Below are 20,553 nucleotides of genomic sequence, written 5' to 3'. Positions count from 1 at the left end.
TGACCAGAATCAAACCCGGGACCCTTCGCTCTGCAGGCCAATGCTCTATCACTGAGCCAAACCCACTAGGGCTCATTTCTTTCTTTTTAAAAATTTTTAATGTTTTTATTTTATTTTATTATTGATTTTAGAGAGGAAGGAAGGCAAAAAGAGAGGGAGAGAAACATCATTGAGAAAAACATTGATTGGGGGATTGAGCCTGCAACCCAGGCATGTGCCCTGGCTGGGAACTGAACCGGTGACCTCTCGCTGCATGGGACAACACTCAACCAACTGAGCCATATCAGCCAAGGCTCTTCTCATTTATTGTTCCTCAGCATGGTCTTCCACTCCAGCCAAGGCGTTCAGCTTCCTGCCACCACCACCCAACACAAAAACCCCTCTCTCCTTTCCTCGAATTTTCCTCAACCAGTCTCCCTTCTTTCTAGCCACCCTGCCGGTCAGTGACTTCGAATCTCAGCTCTAAATCCACTTTCCTTTCTCTTTTTTCTCCTCACCCCAGAATATATGTTCATTGATTTTTAGAGAGAGAGGAAGAATGAGAGAGAAACATGGATCCGTTGCCTCCCATATGCACCCCACACCCCGACTGTACCCCATGTCCTGACCGGGATGGAATTGCAACCTTAGGTATGTGCCCTGACCGAGAATAAAACCTGAAACCTTTTGGTCTACGGGATGACATTCCAACCAACTCAGCCACCCAGCCAGGGCAAATCCACTTTTCTACAAGGTTTTCCCTACCTCACCCCATCTAACCAATCTTTTGTTCCTTTATTCAGTCAACAAATAGTTAAGGAGCAATCAATCTATGCCCCAGGGCCCTGGCCAGTGTGGCTCAGATGGTTGAGCATCGACCTGTCCCAGGCACCAAAAAGTCCCCAGTTTAATTCCTGGTCAGGGCACATACCCAGGGTGTGGGCTCCATCCCTGGTCAGAGGAAGTCTGAGGAGATTTCTGGAAGAGAAAGTTAATACCCTGAGGAAGGAGAGGAAGGAGCCATAGGTGGGCAGGGACTCAGAAGAAACGGCATCACAGGTGGGAAATGCAACTGATCAGTGTCTCTCTCTCTCTCCCTCTCCTTTCCTCTCTCTATAAAAAAATAATCAATAAAAACATATATTTTTTCAAAATCTACGCACCAGGGAGGCAGAGATGAAACAACACGGCTCATGCTCTCATGAGTTCTCCACGGTTGCAGACAGCCACTTGTAGGCTCTGCGGTCTGTGCAAGGTGTGCTCCAGGAGCACAGACACCAGAGTTGAGGTCTGCTACCCAAGAAAAGGCAGCTGGACAACACTCCATTGGTGTCCCAGGGCACCACGTCACGATGCTTTCGTGAAGATTTCCCTCCACACTGTTCCAAAATCATATTTTTGCTGAAAGCTGTCTTGGCTCCTAGACTGTAAGCTCTTTGAGAGTAGCAACGTCCTGTTTGCTTGTCACGCTCTCTCCTGTATTCTTTCCCACTCCCTCCCCAACACACACACACACACACACACACACACACACACACACACACACACTGTGTGCTCTGAATTGCCCACTGAATGGTGAGCAGCTGGGAAGTTCATGGACAGCCTTATCCAGACCTTGCATACCTCCCATTTCCCCTCCAACTCCAGGCTGAGCTGGTGTCAGACTCTCACCTGGGCTGGATCAGATCAGCCCCAGGCCCCAGACACTTTCCTTTATTTGTGTCCCCTGTTTTCCAAATGCAGTAGCTATCAAGTAATGACTACTGTACTTTACTATGGACTCCTAACACTAACGACGTAAAAGCTAGCATTTACTGAGCACTTTCTATTTGCTATATCCTATCCCTCTTCTAGAATGTAGACTCTATGAGGGCAGTGATTTTGTGTATTCTGTAGTCCCAACACCTGAAACAATGTCTCTAGCACAGAGCAGACACTTAATAAATTGAATATTTAATCTATATCAATCTATTTAATCTTCTAAACAACATCATGAGGTAGTGACTATTACGTTCATGTTAGAGATAAGGAAACGATGGCATGGAGGGGTTATATAACCTGCTCAAGTTTAGGCAACTAGCATGTGAGGGAGCCAGAACTGAATCTACTGCCAAAAAGAGAAGAGAAGATAGCAGAGCCGCTGGATGGGGTGACCTGGGAGGCCAGCCGTGAGAGAAGGGAAGAGATGGGGCTGGGAGACAGGAGGTGGGAGAACCTGAAGATTAGGGTAGAGAGAGGTTGTGTGGGACACTAAGGTCTAGAAATATGGAAAAGAGAGGGAAATGGAGGGAACTCAAGAGAAAGGGTTTCCAAAAGGAGACTCTGAGAAGTCTGAGGAGATTTCTGGAAGAGAAAGTTAACACCCTGAGGGAGGAGAGGAAGGCCCCATGAGTGGGCAGGGGGCAGGGACTCAGAAAAAAACTGGGCATCACAGGTGAGAAATGCACCTAGCCAGGTGTCCAGGTGTGTGTGTGGGGGGGCGGGGTGGAACTTGGGGCATCTGCACAAGGTGACTCCAGACACGGAGAGTGATAAGGGATACCTGACATAAGACCAAGGCAAGAGAAAGGGACATTTTCCAGTGACGAAAACAACTTTCTTCCAACTTCCTCAAACTGACTCTAGAAGAAACCAAGGGATTGTTGTCTAGGGCTGTGGGGAGGGGCCGGCAGGCAGGCAGAGGGACAGTGTCCAGGTGGAGCTGGTGCTAGCTACCTAAAGAGGGGCAGTCCAGCGGAGGCCACCAGCCTGGAAACTGAGGCGGAGGCAGAGGTTGAAGAATGACCCCACTGGTACCAGATTTACCACTGTAAGTGTGGCGTCTCAAAACAAACAAACAAACAAGAACGTCCCCAGTGAGAGGCCTCAGCCTGGGGGGAGCACTGGACATGCTTTCCACAGGGGGCCCATGCCAGTTCCCACTCCATTCCCACGTAGCTCCCACCATATGCCACCCCAAACTTACCACACCCACCTACCCCCTCTCCCAGACTCTGTTTCCCCACTTCACTATCGCCCAACTCCTGCCTCTAGCAGGGTTTGCTCTCCCGCTGGCAGCCGCACCTCCACACCCCAACTCACTCCTGGGCCGGCCAGCTGACCAGAGGGCCCGGCCAGAGTTCTGATTCATCTGGAATCTGAGAGACTGACTTCTTCCCCGACTCCTTTCCTTTCCTTACCAAATGTGCCCCACCCTTGGCCATCACCTGCCCACACTTTTTCAGACACCCCTTAACCCCAGAGAACTTCTTTGGCTGTCAGGGGCCAGAGCTCCCTTTCATTCCCCACCTTTCAAACTTTCCCCTGGATTCAGGGAAACCTGGGCTTCTGGCTGAGGTCAGGCCATGAGCCCTCTCCCCGCGGCAGCTGCAGCGGCGAGGGCTCCTTCCAGCCTGCCAGCGGCACCCCGCGCCCACTAGCCCACTCCGCCCTGGTCCCTGGTCTCACCAGTGGCAGCAGTGGGCCAGGCACGGTGGCGAGGCCCATGTCCGGCCAGCTGTAGCCTCTTACTCCCCCATCAGGGCCCAGGCAGCGGAGGCAACGGTGGTGGCGGCAGGCGACGTGGCATCGACTGAGTCCCGGAGTCCCGGGATGAGCCGGTCAGGAGGTCCCAAGAGGAGCCCTGGCCTTAGGTGGGGGAGTGAAGGGTTGAGCTTGGGATGAAGATCAGGATCCAGTCCCAGGGGCCTCAAACCCCGAAGGCCAGAACCCGAGCCTGAGCCCGGACTACGAGAAAGAGGTGGGAGGGAAAGGGAGAGAGGCCGATGGGTGTTGCAACAGCAAGACAGGAAGGACTTGGGGGAGGAGGCTGGAGGAGGCGGGTAGAGGCGGGACGAGGGGGGCAAAGGTTTTTTAACTCTTTGTAGCACAGTGAGAGGCTCCACAGTCCTGGATGCACCAACCTGACCCTCCCAACCAAACATCCACGCGCAGTAAACCCCTTCCCTCCTCACCCCCATTCCCTGGCTTCTCCCAATTGAATAGCAATAGACAGACCCAGGGCTTTGGGTTCAAATTCCCTGGGGTACAGGTCAGAATCCTCTGCTTTTTAGCTGGGTGATCTTGGACAAACAATCTAAACTTTCTGAGCCTACTTTCCAACGTGCCAAATAGTGAGAGCCCATTTGAAGTGGTTGCTGTAAGGATTGATTGAAACAGGGCAGATACGTGTCTGATACATGACAAGGACTCCGTGTTCCTCAGTAACTCTTCCCGTTCTCCCAGAGTTCTCCACTGACACCCTCATCTCCCACTTTCTTGGGAATGTACCTCCCCAATCTAAACCTCCGAGTAAATCCTAACCCCAGTTTTCTGCCCTGGCTTGTGGCCTTCACACCCTCCCCCCAATCTGATTCTCACCCAACCTGTGCTAGGCTGGGTCTCACAGCTGCTAAGCCTGGCTCTGCCACCAAACATTGGTGGGACCTCACACAGCACCTCCACTGGGTCTTGGCTCCCTCGTTATGGAGTGAGAGGAACAATGCCTATCCCTCCAACACAGGATAGCGGTGTCACGAGGATTAATGAGATCATATCTGTGAAAACGCTTTGGGAATTCCAGATATCTCAATCCGATATTACTAGTACGTTCCCAGAGCCCTTTTCCCAAATATCATTCTGTATTTCAGTCCAAAGCGACCTTCGAGATCATCTACTGCACCTTCTTGTTTTATAGATGAGAAAACTGAGAGCCAGAGACACACAGAGCATGTTCCCTGAGGACCCTGAAACCCAGGGGCCCATTTTGCTACCTTAGACACATGACCACTTTTCTGTCTGTCTCTCTGGTTCAGATCCCACTCCTTGACTCTGGGTATTTTATGTCACCCCAATTCGTGCAGGACATCTCCAAAATGAATCACACAAGGGTACAATGTTCACTCAAAATGTCTTCTGAACAAAATGACCTTCCCTCTACCCAGCCCAGGCCCGTGGTCCTCTGGTGGCTGAGTTTGCTAGAAATGCAGGAAGACAGAGGAGTGAGGGCTTTGTGACTTGGGATCAGAGCTCCTGGTTCCTTCTCCCCTTGATCCAGAAGCTCAGGTCCCTACCCCAGAGTCCACCCTGCCTGGCTTTTCCTGGCCTCCCCTCTCTGATCCTAAGGACAGAGCATCCATAGGTGAGAATGGAGCTTGGATGTCCCCACCTTGGGCTGACTTCACTCCACCCCACCCCCCAGCCTCTGAAGAACTGGAGAGTTGAAGCTGGACTCAGAGGAACTCACCTCTACCAACACACAGGGAGCCTCCAAGGATGGTACAGTGGACCGGAAGCAGGGCTCTCAAAGCAGAGTCATTGGAATCAAGTGCAAGAGTCAGAACGCCCAGTTTCCACTGTGAAGAAGCAAGGAGGGCCACAGGTTCCTCACCTACAAAACGGGGAACACCCCAGTACCCTCACGTCATAGGCACTGATAAGTAAATGCATACGAAGTGTTTAGCAAGTGTTTGCGGGATACCAAGGATTCAATAAGAAAGAGGTAGCAATATTAACCGTTTGTGTTAATAATTAATAATGACCTCAATGTCCTAGTTTTAATGTTACAAGGAATTTTAATAGTCTGTGCCAACTTTCAAGCCATTACACATAGCCTGGTAGAAAAAGAGAATCTCTATCATTGTTCAGGATAAATGCTAATTCACTCAATAAGTTTAAAGTTTTGAGAAATGTGGTATTAAATAGTTTTTATTTTATTATTTATTATTTTTTTAATCCTCACTCTAGACGGCGTGGAAGCGGGGGAGGGAGAGAGAGAAACATCAATGTGAGAGAGACACATTGATTAGTTGCCTCCTGCGCCCACCCCAACCAGGGCTGGGGGTCAACCTGCAACCCAGGTATGTGCCCTTGACCCAGAATTTAACCCACAACCCTTTGGTCTGAGGGCTGATGCTCTAACCACCGAGCAAACGAGCCAGGGCTCAATAAAATTGTTTTTAAAAAGATGGTGAGAGTTAGATAGACCTAGGAATATGAAAAGCTAACTAGTTTCATGGAGAAATTTCTTCCAGGGAAAGAAGGAATAATGGTGAGAGAGAGAATGGGATAGATGGAGAAATCGAAGAGGAGCAAATTAGGGGATGACAGAATTGGTTGTTAGGGTCTATGGAGCAAAGGATAGAAAAGAGAGCTTCAAATGGCAGAGTCCCCCCGACCCCACAACCTCTCTCTGTCTCTCTCTCTCTCTCTCTCTCCCTCTCTCTCTCTCTCACACACACACACACACACGCACGCACGCACGCACGCACGCACGCACACACTCCACAGCAGTACAGAGTGATCCAAAGGGCACTGGACTCCAGATGAGGATGATGTGGGTTGCAGCCGCAGCCTTGCCATCCTGACTCTCTGGGTCATAGAAAGAGACTCAGGTTCCAGGCTGGTTCTGTAAGAATCATGAACTTGAGCAAGTTATGTCGCCTGCTAAGGAAAGGAAGGCAACTTAACTGGATCCTCCCTAACACTCAAATTCTAACTCCTAACCCTGAGGTCCAGGGGGAGCATATAGATACGGGATGGAGAGAAGGAAACCCCACAGAGTGGAAACTCCACAGGCCAAGACAACTCCAGGTGGGGAGGAGCTGATTGCCATTATCTGTAACAGGTCAGCTGTCCAACAGGACTGCCCACCCCAGCCAGAGGACAGGCCGCTGGGGATAGGTGGGGCAAGCCTGGGCTGTGGCAGAGAGTACACAGGGCGGACTGAGCCTGAGGGCTCTGACGGAAGAGACTGTTGTAACACCACCATTTCCCTCTCATCAGTTTGAGTCTAGGAAAGGGAAGTCGGAAAGCACCGCATCAGTTCCTGGTCACAACCTTATCCATCTCTCCATTCCCTTCACCATCTCTTCCTCTTTTCCCAAGATTCCTCTTTTCCTCTTTGCTCCTCAGGACAGGGAGACTGTAATTGAGGGGAGTAAGATCAGGGCAGTAAGGGAAATGTCCGAAAAGTGACAAGGAAGTGTAACTTCTAGGTTCCAAGTGTCATGCTGCAGTGAGGGGAGGAACCAGGGGATCGAAAACCCGGGCTCCACTCAGACATCCCTCAGTCTCTCCTCTATTGAAACCTGGGAGGGCCTGGCTGGTGTGGTTCAGTGGTTGAGCATTGACCCATGAACCAGGAGGTCCCAGTTTGATTCCCAGTCAGGGCACATGCCCAGGTTGTGGGCTCAATCCCCAGTTGGGGGTGTGCAGGAGGCAGTTGATCAATGATTCTCTCTCATCACTGATGTTTCTATCTCTCTCTCCCTCTCCCTTCCTCTGTCTGAAATCAATAAAAAACATAGTTTTAAGAAATAACCTGGGAGGATTCCCACTGCTCTCACTCTAGGATGATGCAAGAATGAGAATACACAGGCTTTGAGGGTCCAGAAGAATGTGGCCTGAGTCTCATCCTCCTCCACCACAACTGTGCAGCTGATGGGGAGGGAGCAGATGAGGACGTTATGTTGCAGCTGGGTGGTGAGTGGTGGGTGCTCCACGAATGGAATGAAAGGTTGCTGATGATGGTAGCTAAAGTTGGGAGGAAAAGGACGTTTAGACAATGGACGGGTGAGGGAGTACGCGACTGGGGGATGTGGGGGAGTTATCCCAAGCACTGCCTAGTAGGTCTGAGGGGAGTGCCCACATCTTTGCCCTCCCACCCTAACATGGTGATGGGCACATAACAGATGCATATCAATGTTCATGGAGGAACTAGCAGGACAGTTTGTCTCTCCTGAGGCCCCCAAAGAATGGCCATTTCCATAGTGAAGCTGAGGGTCAGAGTCTGTCTCCCTCACCCCCACCCCAGGACCTCCTAGGAGCTTGAGTAGAGACACAGGGACACAGATCCACTCCCTACCCCCTATAGGCACCCCATTCAACTCTCCAGACATTTTTTTATGCAACAAATATTTATTGAGTGCCTGCCTACTTGCTCCAAGTCGGACACTGGGGTAGACCCTGAAGTTACATAAATGAACAACAGTCCCTGATCACAAGGAGCTCACAATCTAGTTGGGGAGGCAGACACAAATGAACAGGAAAGTAAAACGCAAAATCAGCATTCCAACCAATGTTATGGTGCACTATGGGAGTCCAGGGAAGAGGGGAGTGATCAATTCTGGGGAAGACAAGATGGGGCAGAAGCCTTCATAGAAGTAGTTGTGTCTGTGTAGGGTTCTAAGGGATGCATAGGAGTTCTCCAGCCAATGGTGGGGAAAGCTTCCAGGTTTAGGAAATAGTTTGAGATGACTTGCAGAGGTGTGAAGGATACAGGCAGAGTGCTAGGATGGGCTGTGGGGGGTGGGCGGGGGCGCGGGGTGTTGGTAGGGGTATAGATGAGGCTGGAAGAGTCCTGGGTCCAACTGGAAACGCCAAACCTTCACTGCACTGGTCTGCTCCAGCCCCTACTCTGGGGAGTCATGGAAGGGGACTTGCCCAAGAAATAACTCAGGGGGCTTTTGGGTAAAGTTCCCCACCCAACTTCAAGAAGAGGAGCAAACGTCTGTGTCGCTGGAAAGCAGTGTGGCCAGGCCAGTCAGAGCTGGCTTCAGTCATCCTTGGGTAGGAGACCTGGGCATGCCTTTGTTTGCCCTTGTGTGTTTTGTTCTGGTCTTCATTTGTTTCCTAGCAAAGTTCCTTGTCAAAGCTCCAAGTCTGACTTGGCTGATCCGAGGGAAAAGGAGATTTTTCTCCACTTGGATGAGGAAGCCAGAGGGTTCTAGAGGCAGGACCAGGGGGTACTGGGCAGAAGCCAAGGGCAATTCTGGGCAGCTTCCGTGGCCCCTGTTTTCCAAGCAATTTCTGTAGCTCCTTATTCACCCTGCTTTCCTCCTCCACACTAAAAGCAGTTGGGGCAGCTGAGAACAAGCCCAAAACATTCTTTAATCCTGCCAAGGTTTGTCCCCACCCACCAAGGGAAGCTGCTTGCCTCAGGGGCTGACACCCTCCTTTCCTCTCAGGTTTCCTCTCAGGGCTCCTCCAGAGTGAAAACAGAGGAGCTGGCCCCTGCCAAGCTGGATGGAGCTGGGCAGGGGCCCAGGGTGGCATAGGCTGGTGGAGGGGCCGTCAAGGTTGGGGAAGTATCAGGGCTTGGCAGGGATGATGCCAGGGAGGGGAGCTTGGGGCAAACGCTGGAAGGGAGGGAGGAAGCTGGAGTGGAGGCCACTTCCTGGGCACCTCTGCCCCCTCGGCCTGGAGACCAGTATCGGCTTCTGAACCTCCGGAGCAGCATGAGAAATGTAATGACCATGAGGTCAAAGATGAGCTCCGCCATCTCCACCACAGACAGCACCGAGGAGCCGAACCACAGGCTCCACTGGCTGCCCAGGTTGGACAGGAGGGTGACCATCTGTGAGGGCGAAAGGCACACTGACCACTGGACAGAGGGCCCGGGGTGGGCTCCGGCAGAGGAGTCCCATCCCTCCTTACCTGAGGTCCTCAGCCACCCCTCTCAGCCTCTCGGTGGCCCCCTGGACCCCTTCTGTCCAAGTCATACCCACCTGGCACACCCTTCCCTCCCACTACCCCAAGAGGCTTCATCCCCCAGCCAAGTTCCCCTTCTTCCAACTCTCTCCCCCCCACCCCTCTCTTTGGTCCCCTACCTTCAAGGCCCAGACACTCTGGCCCAACAAAGGCAACCCCTTGTTTTCCCTGATCCTCCAGAAAATCACAAGCTCAGTGAGGCAGGACGTACCGTGACGGAGGGAGACTCAGAATTGGTTTTGTAGTTCAGCTCCTTGAAGAAGACATTGAGTTTGGCAACTCCGTTTCTTTGGAGAAGGGGAGAGGGTGGGAAGAAATGGCACAGGATTAACTTCTCAGAACCTCACAGACACCCTCCTCTAATCACCTATATCAATCCTTCTTTCCAGATTTGATTTTCCTCCCAAGGATTTCTTTCTTGGGGCTGGAACCAGGGTAGGACTGACCTCTTGTTTTTGATGGTGTAATTATTCTGTAGGGATAACATCCGGAAGACCCAGTCCTGGGAGAGAATTGGAATGTCAAGGGGGCCACCCATATTCTCCAGGCTCACAGATTTGGGGGTGGGGTCAAACACACCCATATACATATACCCAGAGAAGACCACAGGGTCATACACACGTCCCTGTCCTTCCCCTTCCCCACTTTACCTGGGATGTCACTGAAGGCCATCGCGAGTAACCTGCAGAGAGCTTGTAACTGGTCACACTGGGGATGGAGAGAGGCACTCAGTAATGGGGGTGGGGCTCTCCCACTCAAAGGCTTAGCTGAGTACCTGTATTCCACCCAGCCTAGCAGCCCGCTGCCCAACCTGTGTCCAGGCAAAGGGGACACTCACCTGCATGGCTTCAGGCACTTGGTGAAACAGCCCAGGCGATCTGAGGAGAAGGCACCCTGGAGCTTATAGTAGCAGTAGCCTGTGGGTGCAGAGCGGACACCTCAACCTTCTCTGCCCCACACCCAAGAGGCCTCTCAAGATCCCAGGGCACCCCCTTCCCAAGAGTATCCGATTACAGTGATGTCTCCTGAGTGGCTGCACCCATAACAGTTTAAGAAATTAAGCTAATTTTTTGGGGGGTGGGGGGTGGTGCACTACATCTATGTAAAGATGTGTAGGATTTAAACAAAAATTAGAAAGTCAGAAAGAATGGGAACAACTGTGTAAAGTAATGAGATTAAAGCACAATGAGATATCACTTCATACCCACTAGAATGGCTATAATTGAACAAAAGACCAACATCACCCCAATAAATTCAATTTAAAAAAGGACAACAGCAAGTGTTACTATAGAGACACTGGAACCTCCTACATTGTTGTTGAGTGTGTCAAATGGTGCGGCCACTTTGGAAAACCGTCTGGCAGTTCCTCAGAATTTTAAACATACAGCTATGATCTGACTCAGAAATTCCACTCCTAGGTATATACCCGAGAGACTTCAAAACATCTGTTCACACAAAAACTTGTACACAGATGTTCATAGTCACTATAGTATAAAAAGTATAAAAAACCCAAATGTCCATCAACTGATGAATGAATAAACAAATGTGGTCTGTCCCTACAATGGAACATTATTTGGCCATAAATAGGAATGAAGTTCTCGCACATGCTACAAGATGGATGAATCTTGAAAATATCCCAGTCACAAAGGACCATAGGTTATATGATTCTACATATATGAAAGGTATGGAACAGGCAAATCTAGAGACAGAAAGCAAACTAGTGCTTGCCAAGGGTGAGGGGGTGGGGAGAGGGAGAATGGCACTGTGGGTGCAGGGAATGGGGAACTTGAAGAGTGCTAATGGGTACAAAGTTTCTTTCTGGTGTGATAAAAATGGCTATGTCCATTGTTGCACAACTCTATGACTATACTAAAACCTAAAACTACCTTAAAATTGAATTGTGCACTTTAAATGGGTTGAATTGTCTCAAAAAGCTGTTACCAAAAAAAAAAAAAAAAGAAAGAAAGAACAGTGGGTTTAGAGATTCCCTTTCTCCCCCATTTGCCAAAGTCTAAGTAAGGTTCTATTGTCCTTCCTGCTACTCTTAGTCACCCACTCTGGAAGTCCTCCTTCATTTCTGGCCCAAATTTCTCAGCCTACCAGGACTGGGGAGCTTTAATTAGGAAGACTGGGAAACAGCGGGGCCCTTTTCTCTGGGGAGTGAGCAGTCCTTAGGAAACGCAACAGACTGAAGTTTTAACCTAGTGCCTTTCCCTCCTCCTCCCAGCTTCTCAGCAATCAGTACTGTTATTTTTCTCCCACAGATCTTCTTCAAACTCACAAACACTTAGAAATCACTGTTTGGGGGCGAGGGGAGCAGTGGGCAGGGAGCCATGCCTCCCCTCAGGGTCTCATCTTGCTTATCTGAGAGAGGAGAAGGTGAGGCCAGGAGGAAACACTCCAGCTCGGATGCACTATGATTTTCTAAGGTCAGAGACACGGGAAGGGAGGCCACAATGACAAAGTCCAGCAGGGGAGGGAGCTGGGTGGAGCAGCCCCAGGAAAGGAAGGAGACCGCAAGATCAACACAGACAGAGCCAAGGCAGGCAGACACGGAACTCCGGGGTCTGTGGGGCCCCTGCCTCGTCCTGAGAGGTGTGAAGGTGTGTGTCCTCCAGCAATGGCCAGCCACCCACCTGCAGGGGGAGAGTTGGTCCCAGGGGAACCAGGGAGAAGGAGACCCCGGAGGATCAGTCAGCTGCGACAGAGAAGAGCATGTGCACCAGGAAAGCCAACCCTCTGTTTCCACGGTTTCCTGTTTAGGATTTTCTCTCCCCCAGCTTCCTAATACACAGCTTCCCTGCTGAGTAGCCCAGCTGTAGTGAACAGAAAAGGGGATCTGTCTACTCCCAGACCAGGATAAGGAGGAGACTCCAGGGCTCTCCAACCTTCTCTGATTGTGCCCTCCTGGAGGTAAAAACTTCTTAAATAAGCAACTCCAGTATATGTATTTGGTTTATAAAGCACATACCTGCTATTATTGAATTGATGCATTATGTACACTATAAAACATACATAAAATGGGATGTGTAAGAAAATGATAGTGACACATTTAACTTCTGGTATTCCCTCCCTGCACCCAGTGAGTTATCCCAGTGCCTGGCTCGGAGCCTTGAGTGAGACGAGGAAGCTATAGACAGAGTGTGCACAGAAACCTCAGCAGGCCCCAGAGGGAACGGGGAGATTTTTCACACACTCATCCTACCTTACGCTGCAAGTTATTTTAAATAGAGCCATCCTACATAATAAAGAGCTAATATGCTAATTAGACCGGACAGTGGGAGGGGGGTGGGCCCGTGAGGCAGCTGGGGCTGCTGCGAGGGCCAAACCCCTTGCACTAATTTTGTGCACTGGGCCTCTAGTTCCTTTATAAACACACAGAAGCCAAAAGAGAAGGGGAGAAACTGTGAGGGAGGGACAGAGATAGTGTGTAGAAAACTGAGAGAGGCCAGTCTAAGGACTGGAAAACAAGAGACAGGGAGAATTCATCAGGGCCAGTGAGAGGCAGAAGCAGCCCCACAGATGAGGGTGCTAAGAGGAGAGGGCTCTCAGGAAAGGCCTGGTCGACGGGCAGCCCAGGGGCTCCCTCCTGGACTCTCACCCCAGGAATCATGCTTCTTGTAGTCACAGTACTCCACATGCTCGGGCCGTGGGTAGAAGATGTAGGCACAGCCACACTCCTTGACCATGCTCTCCTGGAAGCAAGAGTGAATACACACCTACAGAGAAAAGAGTGAGGGGGGAGGAGGTCAGGCCTGCGCTCACCCACAAACAGCCCAGAAGAGACAGAGAAGGGAAGGACAAATAATTCTCTGTGCTGCACATCCATCCCTCTTTCCCCTGTTTACACACACACACACACACACACACACACTCACTCACACACACACCCTTCAATTTTGACTGACCAACAGTGCAGGCCTGGGAGATGGTTGCCATAGAAACAGACTGGCCTCACCTGCTGTGTGTACTTGGAATGGTAAAGGTTCTTGACAGGGACGTCACTGCCATTATAGGTACAGTCTCCATAATTGCCCCCAAGTCTGTCCAGGGTTTCCTGTGAATATACACACACCAAGATGTCAGAGGTCGCAGAGCAGAGCAAGTGGCCCAGGCCTCCTCCTGAATCCTCTGTCTTCCCTCAGTCTCAGGTTGCATCTCCTACCCTGCCAGCCTCTCCTGTCTGCCTCCCCATTTCAAAACATGGTCCCAGTGGCCCCAACATCCACCTCAGTGCCACTTTCAAGGACACCAGGCCGACAGCATCCTTCGCATGTTCTGAATCCCTTCTAAGCACTCTCATCCAAGGCCCACTCCTCTGGTCCCTTCTTCCTGGTGTCCACTCTTCCAGCCCCTTGCCCCTGGTTTCTGCTCCTGTAGACCTCCACATACTCAAGGTCCTAGCCTGCATGATCCCCCCTCCTCAGCCTCTGGTTGTCAAGTCAACTTCCCATGCCCCTCGCCAATCTAGGGCTCTCCTCCCAGGCTTCCCAGGCAGCATGCTTGCCTTCCTCATGCTGATGGAGGTCTCCACACCAGGCCGCAAGTTAAAGCCACCATCATCCATAAAGGCAGGCTCATCCTGCCCGTGCACCGTTACCCTGGCCCCAGTCACTGTGGACAGCAGCGGGATGAAGTCATTCTGCTCTGTGCGCAGTGTCAGGGACAGACCTGGGGTGTGTAGAGGGAGCAGAGTTGGGGGAAGGTCTTGGAAAAGCATTAGGAGATGGAAAACACCCTCCCACTCTGCCCAGTTCCTAATGCTCCAAGGAGAGCAAAGCAGAAAGACCTACAAATGGATGGATTCTGGGGGCGGGCTGGAAGGACTGGGACAGGGTTCCTATCACACCTGGAATGGACAACATGGTACCCATAGTGGAGAAAGAACAGCGAGGACTCCTTCTTGGACTGAGATGGGCACATTACGGCGATGCCCAGAGGCTCACGGTATCTCTAGGATGGAGCTCAAGGTGGGTAAATGTGGGTGGGCAGGGCAGTAGGAAGGGCTGAGGCAGGGGTCAGGGATTGAGAGTATGGGGTGTTGCTCACCATTGTTGACCCCAGGCATAGAAGACATCCAGAGGTTTGAGTTGTTCTCGCCATTGAAAGTGTAGCAGTTTCCATATATCGGGTGGTGGAAGTGAGAGTAATTCCTATTCAGGAGGGAGAGAGAGAACGGTCACAGAGAAAAGGGACCAGGGAGGGAGGGACTTTCAGAACCTTTTGTTTCCTGGTCATCTACTATGTGCCAACATCCTGCGAGGGCAGCATCTCCACAGCACAAAAGAGGAAGATGGGGCACAAACAGTGATGACAAACTTGGGAGTCAAACCCAGGTCATTTACCTGCTAGCCCGGGTTTCTCCCAGCAGGCCACTTGACTTGCCTGGCCTTGTGGCCTCTCTTGTGTCACTGTGTTGCATTGTGGAGACTCTTGCAGTGTCTCTAGCTTCTCACATGTCTAAAGCATAGTTCACCATTTGGATTCTGATCTCCTTAAAGACAGGAGCCAGATCCCATTCATCTCTATCATCTCTGGGTTAATTGAATAGTTGTTGGCATATAGGAGACAATTAGTAAATAGTTAATAAATGAATGAAAAGGAAGGGAACTGCAGAGAGTAAGGCCATGGATGAGCATGGAGCTGAGAAGAGGAAGATCAGATCCCAAGGCAGAAATGAGTAGGGTTCTGATTGCATGGCTCTGAGAAGGTCATTTTTTCTAAGCTTATTCTTCTCGTCTATAATAATAAAAGTATAATATGCTAATTATACCAGACAGCCTAATGACCTTCCGGACATCATTCCGGATGTCCTTCCAGATGAAGCTGCAGTGGCACGGGCTAAGGCAGAGAAGGTTAGGGGCTCAGGCAGGCATAGGGGTTAGGGATGATCAGGCAGGCAGGCACAGTGGTTAGGGACAATCAGGCAGGCAGGCAGGCCAGCAGTTAGGAGCCAGCAGTTCCCAGATTGCGAGGGGGATGTCTGACTGCGAGATTGGGCCTAAACCAGCAGTCGGACATCGCCCAAGGGGTCCCAGATTGTGAGAGGGTGCAGGCCGGGCTGAAGGACACCCCCACTCCCATGCAAGAATTTCATGCACTGGGCCTCTAGTCTATAATAATAAAAGCTAATATGCTAATTAGACCAGACGTCCTTCTGGATGACTAGCCATACGAAGCTGGGGCTTTGAGGGAAGCCTGGGTCCCAAGTGCCAGGGGAAGGAAGGCCTACTCTTGCACAAATTTCGTGCATCGTGCCTCTAGTTGTAAAATAAGGAGATTGGAACAAGGTGATCTGGAATATCCCATTGGCCTTGAAGAATGAAGGCACAGAGGTGTGAAATATTGGTGCACATTCTGGGAAGCACTAGAAAGTCAACATTTGCAGAGCAAAGGCTGGATTCAGGGAGTGATGGAAGAGGAAACTATAAAAGAGAGCAGGGGCCAGGGCTGAGGGGCCTGTGAGCCCTGCTCAGTGGTAGAGGGGACAGGTGCCATGTGTGGATGCACACTATGCAGCAGGTAACAGAGCAGGTGCAGCAACATGGATGGATCTTAAAATTGAGAGCTTAGTAAAAAAAGTAAGAGGTGAAATGAGATACACAACACACCACTTACATTACGTACACTTTGTGCAAAAACAGATACAAAGGGATACACACTAAGTACATTGTAAGAATATATGAAAAGCAGTATAACATGAAGAGCACAGACTCCAGAACCAAATGACTCGTATTTGAATCATAGCTCTAACAAGTATTAGCTGTGGGACCAATGAAATCACTTTATTTCTGTGTGTTGTAATTTCCTTATCTGTAAAATGGATACTCTTACCTCACAGGGATGTTATGAGGATTAAATGACTCTCAGAACAGTGCTTAGCACTTAGGAAGAGCTACATAAGTTTACTATTAACATTATAGGGATTTATTAAGATGGCTAACATCAGCCCTGGCCAGGGAGCCCAGTTGGTTAGAGTGTTACTTGATCCCCAGTCAGGGCACATACAAGAACCAGCAAGTGCCTTCATAATAAGTGGAACAACAAATCTTTCTCTCTCTCTCTCTCTCTCTCTCTCTCTCCCGCTCTCTCTCTCTCTCCCCTTTCCCTTCCTCTCTCTCTCTAAAATCAATTTTTTTTAAAAAAAAGATGGCTAAAGTAAAAAAGACAGACAATAACAAATGGAGGATGTGAAGAATTTAGAACTCTCATACATTGCTGGTGGGAATGTAAATGGCACCGCCACTTGGAAAACAGTCTGGCAGTTCCTCAAAATGTTAAACATAGAATTACCATATGACCCAGCAATCCCACTCCTAGGTATATACCTAAAAGAAATTAAAACATATCCATACAAAAACTTATACAGGAATGTTCATAGCAGCATTATTTATAATAGCCAAAAAGTGGGGGGATGGGGGCGGGGACACAAAAAGTCCATCAGCTAAGGAATAAACAAAATGTGGTATATCCATACAATGGAATATTATTCAGCCACTGAAAGGAATGAAGTACTGATACATGCTGCAAACATGGATGAACCTTGAAGACATTATGTTAAGTGAAAGAAGCCAGATGCAAAAGAACACATGTATGATACATTTATATGACATATCTACAGTAGGAAAAGCTATAGACACAGAAAGTAGAATAGTGGTTTCCAGGGCTTAGAGGAGAGGAGGGAATAGGGAATGACTGCTAATCAGTACAAGCTTTCTTTTTGGGGTGAAGATGTTCTAAAATTAGTGATAATGATTGCAAAAGTCTTTGAATATACCAAAAAAACAACAACAAAAAAACCACACAACAACAACACTAAATGGTATATGTTAAAAGGGATGGTTTTAATGGTATGTGAATTATATCTCAATAAATTTGTTTTTAAAGAAAAAAATGTTGAGCCCTGTCTGGTTTGGCTCAGTGGATAGAGCATCGGCCTGAGGACTGAAGGGTCCCAGGTTCGATTAGGGTCAAGGGCAGATGCCTGGGTTGCGGGCTCAATCCTCAGTAGGGGGCATACAGAAGGCAGTCGATCGATGATTCTCTCTCATCATTGATGTTTCTATCTCTCTCCCTCTCCCTTCCTCTCTGAAATCAATAAAAAAAATATATTAAAGAAAAAATGTTGAGAGAAGGGGAAAGGGTGCCTGACATTGGGGAGAAGAGTTGGGTGAGAACGACATGATGAAGAGCTTCAACTTGATTCTGAAGGCCATGAGAGATGTTGAAGGATATTAAACAGGACTAACTGGCACAGTTAAGTACAGTGAATTGAAGTAAGAACAGTGATGTATAAAGCTTCCTGTCATTACAGAATGAAGAGGGGATATAGAAAGGCAAATTGGGAGGGGGTGGTGATGGTGGTAACAATAACCTAGGTGAGAAATAATGAGGCTCTGAGCTAAGGAAGTGACCTAAGCATCAACACTGAAATGAACCTTGGTCTTTCCATTGATAGGGAGGTAGGAGCATAGGGCAGGCAGACTGAAAGGATCAGTGGGAAGGTGACAGACAGCTAGAGAGAATGGGTGGCAGTTGTGAGCTGACCCAGGCTCAGGTGCTGCTACTGTCCCACTTCCTGGCAGCTCCTGTCCTCAAACAAACACAAGGCTAGATAGAGGCAGGAACAAAATCGTGTGCTGGGCAGAGTGTATGTGCCAGGTGAGGGGTGGAGGCAGAAGCAGGTGACACCTGGCCCTGCTGCCATTCGGCAGCGACATGGGAGGGAAGGGCTCCCTGTAGAGTGGAGAGGCTGCCTCAACACCCTTCCTCAGCCAGGCAGAGGCAAGAATATGGCACCTGAAAATTAAGGATCCGAATCAGGGAGGGAAAGGTGGGGGTAGGAGGAGCCAGAGACTACAGAAGGAAACTTCCCTTACTCCTAGCCTCTCCCAGCCCTCAGAGAGCTAGCAGGTGCCATGACCTCTTTACAAGGTCATTATGACAGGAATCTTAACAGAAAGAATCCCTGGGGGAAAGAATCCTTAAACTAGGGCTGGCCTGGTGGCCTAGGGCAAGTCACTTCTGCTTGAGTACAGAGTAATGAGACCCAACATTCATTGTAGTTTACTAAGTGCCCTAGAATTTGACATCTCATGCACTTGGAGATGTATATTATCACCATCTTCATCACTGGAGTAAATGTGCCAAAAGGGCAAGGATTCTATATATTTTCTTCTCTGATGCATCCCAAATGCCTTAGACCAGTGACTGGCACATAGCCTACCCGTGGTTGGCAAACTGCGGCTCGCGAGCCACATGCGGCCCTTTGGACCCTTGAGTGTGGCTCTCCTAAGCCTTAGGAGTACCCTAATTAAGTTAATAACAATGTACCTATCTATATAGTTTAAGTTTAAAAAATTTGGCTCTCAAAAGAAATTTTAATCATTGTACTATTGATATTTGGCTCTGTTGACTAATGAGTTTGCTGACCTCTGGCCTAGACAGTCAAAACTATTCGTTGTATGAACATTGAATAAATCTCATTTTCAGCCCATTTTACAAACAAACAAACAAGTTCTGAAGAGTGATTTGAAATGCCCAGGTTCACCTGGTCAGGAAGTAACAGAGCCAAAGCAGGAACTCAGGTTTAACCCCTCACTTAGTCCATGCTATATCCATCACTTGCCTGCCCATCTCATCTGAGAAAGTGGAGGATGGAAGCAGACGACCTTCTGGGCACTTTTGAGTTTGATGCTAGTGAGAAAGAGGCCTTAGATAGACAGGGAACCATGCCTCCAGCTCTTGGTTTCTCAAAGCTGGACCTCCACCCCAACCTTCCCAGGGCAGCCATCTGAGGCTACCAGGGCAGCCATCTGAGGCTACTTCACTCAGACCCAGCCCTGCAGGGAGCAGCAGAAGTCCTACAGAATGATCCAGGGGACAGAGGTGTGGACCTGAGGTCAATGCATCCCCTCCTCTGTACAGGAATTTATTTAGTCAACAAGCATTTCCTGGGTGCCACTCCTGCTGGGCCTCAGGCTGGCTCTGGGAGGGAGACACCAGGGGTGGGGAGTGGAGCACAGAGGCAGACAAGACAGACTCACGCCTGGCTGCAGGAGACCTGGTTGAAGCGACAGCTGAAGATGAAGTTGCCCAGCTTGTCCTCCTCCAGGGATGTGAAGGAGTCTGGCAATCTCGACAGAATGTTGATGTAGTGGAAGCGGTACCACTCCCTCACCGCATCCACCCCTGATGAGTATGTCTGGTAGAAGCAGTCGGATTTGTTCTGGTTACACTGGAAACAGAGACCAGCGCGTCAGAGGGCCAGCAGCAGGGGTCAGGCAGCAGGGCAGGGCCAAGATCAAGGACTGAAGGGTCGGGGGTCCTAAGGACCGACCGACAGGAGTGGGGAACCAGGAGTAGACCAGAACAGAAGGCAGAGGGGAGCAGAAGCCTGTAGGAGAGTGGACCAGAGGACATGGGATTAAGGGAGTGGGAGGCCGAGGAGACCAGAAGCTGTCATGTATACAGTCTCTGCCAGAGAGTGGAGCAAGGATTCTTCTCCCCATTTCACTGATGGGAAGACTGAGGGACCAACAGGTTTGTCCCAGCAATAAAGCTAGGACTAGCTAGCTATGATTAAAGGAGGCTTCTCTTTCTTCTTCCCCCTGCTGCTCTCCCACTTCCTCTTCTTCTCTTTCTTTCTTCTTCTTTTTTTTTTCTTTTTTAGAGAAGAGATTGGGCACATTCAGGGTGGTATGGCCTTTCTCTATTTTTTAAAATTTTTCATTGAAACACATTTTAAGTCTGCGTTTTCACAGTCTCCTGATTCTCTGCCTGAGACCTGCAAAACCCCGGTTCCCTATCACACTGGAGGTTCCCAAATAAGTCCCACCAGGGGGACCTGCATTTCAGAAAGGGGCATTTTTCACAGCAGATTTGACTTCCGGCCACCTAAACGTTCCCACAGAAGCCCACGGAGAGGAGAGACCCCCACAAGCTGACGCTCAGAGAGATGTTATTTCGTTTTATTTTTCAAAATGTATTAATTTTGACAGCCAGCTGACGAAGCTGGCTCATCATTAGCCAACAGAGGCGGGTGGGGAAAGGGCGCGGGGTCCGGAGAGTGAGCGGAACCGGAAAGGCGTGGGCTGCGCCCGTCGG

General features: G+C 49.7%; 2 protein-coding genes across 2 annotated transcripts in view; both read right to left on the bottom strand.

The window, feature by feature from the left end:
* TNFRSF1A (tumor necrosis factor receptor superfamily member 1A) overlaps positions 1 to 3,770 on the bottom strand; it is a 15,740-nt gene extending 11,970 nt beyond the window's left edge. Inside the window, exon 1 of the mRNA XM_006757604.2 lies at positions 3,427 to 3,770. Coding sequence (XP_006757667.1) covers positions 3,427 to 3,465 — 39 coding nt within the window. The 5' untranslated portion in view covers positions 3,466 to 3,770. The remainder of the gene's footprint in view (positions 1 to 3,426) is intronic.
* A 4,090-nt stretch (positions 3,771 to 7,860) lies between these two features.
* The window catches only part of SCNN1A (sodium channel epithelial 1 alpha subunit), a 22,226-nt gene continuing 9,533 nt past the window's right edge, over positions 7,861 to 20,553 (bottom strand). The window contains exons 4-14 of the mRNA XM_006757639.2: positions 19,787 to 19,843; positions 19,494 to 19,692; positions 14,497 to 14,600; positions 13,955 to 14,118; positions 13,406 to 13,504; positions 13,049 to 13,166; positions 10,286 to 10,364; positions 10,098 to 10,155; positions 9,894 to 9,949; positions 9,659 to 9,734; positions 7,861 to 9,313 (exon numbers count right to left, since the gene is read on the bottom strand). Coding sequence (XP_006757702.1) covers positions 8,933 to 9,313; positions 9,659 to 9,734; positions 9,894 to 9,949; positions 10,098 to 10,155; positions 10,286 to 10,364; positions 13,049 to 13,166; positions 13,406 to 13,504; positions 13,955 to 14,118; positions 14,497 to 14,600; positions 19,494 to 19,692; positions 19,787 to 19,843 — 1,391 coding nt within the window. The 3' untranslated portion in view covers positions 7,861 to 8,932. The remainder of the gene's footprint in view (positions 9,314 to 9,658; positions 9,735 to 9,893; positions 9,950 to 10,097; positions 10,156 to 10,285; positions 10,365 to 13,048; positions 13,167 to 13,405; positions 13,505 to 13,954; positions 14,119 to 14,496; positions 14,601 to 19,493; positions 19,693 to 19,786; positions 19,844 to 20,553) is intronic.

This window comes from Myotis davidii, unplaced genomic scaffold (assembly GCF_000327345.1).
Source record: "Myotis davidii unplaced genomic scaffold, ASM32734v1 scaffold13, whole genome shotgun sequence".
NCBI lineage: Eukaryota > Metazoa > Chordata > Mammalia > Chiroptera > Vespertilionidae > Myotis > Myotis davidii.
This window is presented reverse-complemented; position numbering and strand designations above follow the sequence as displayed.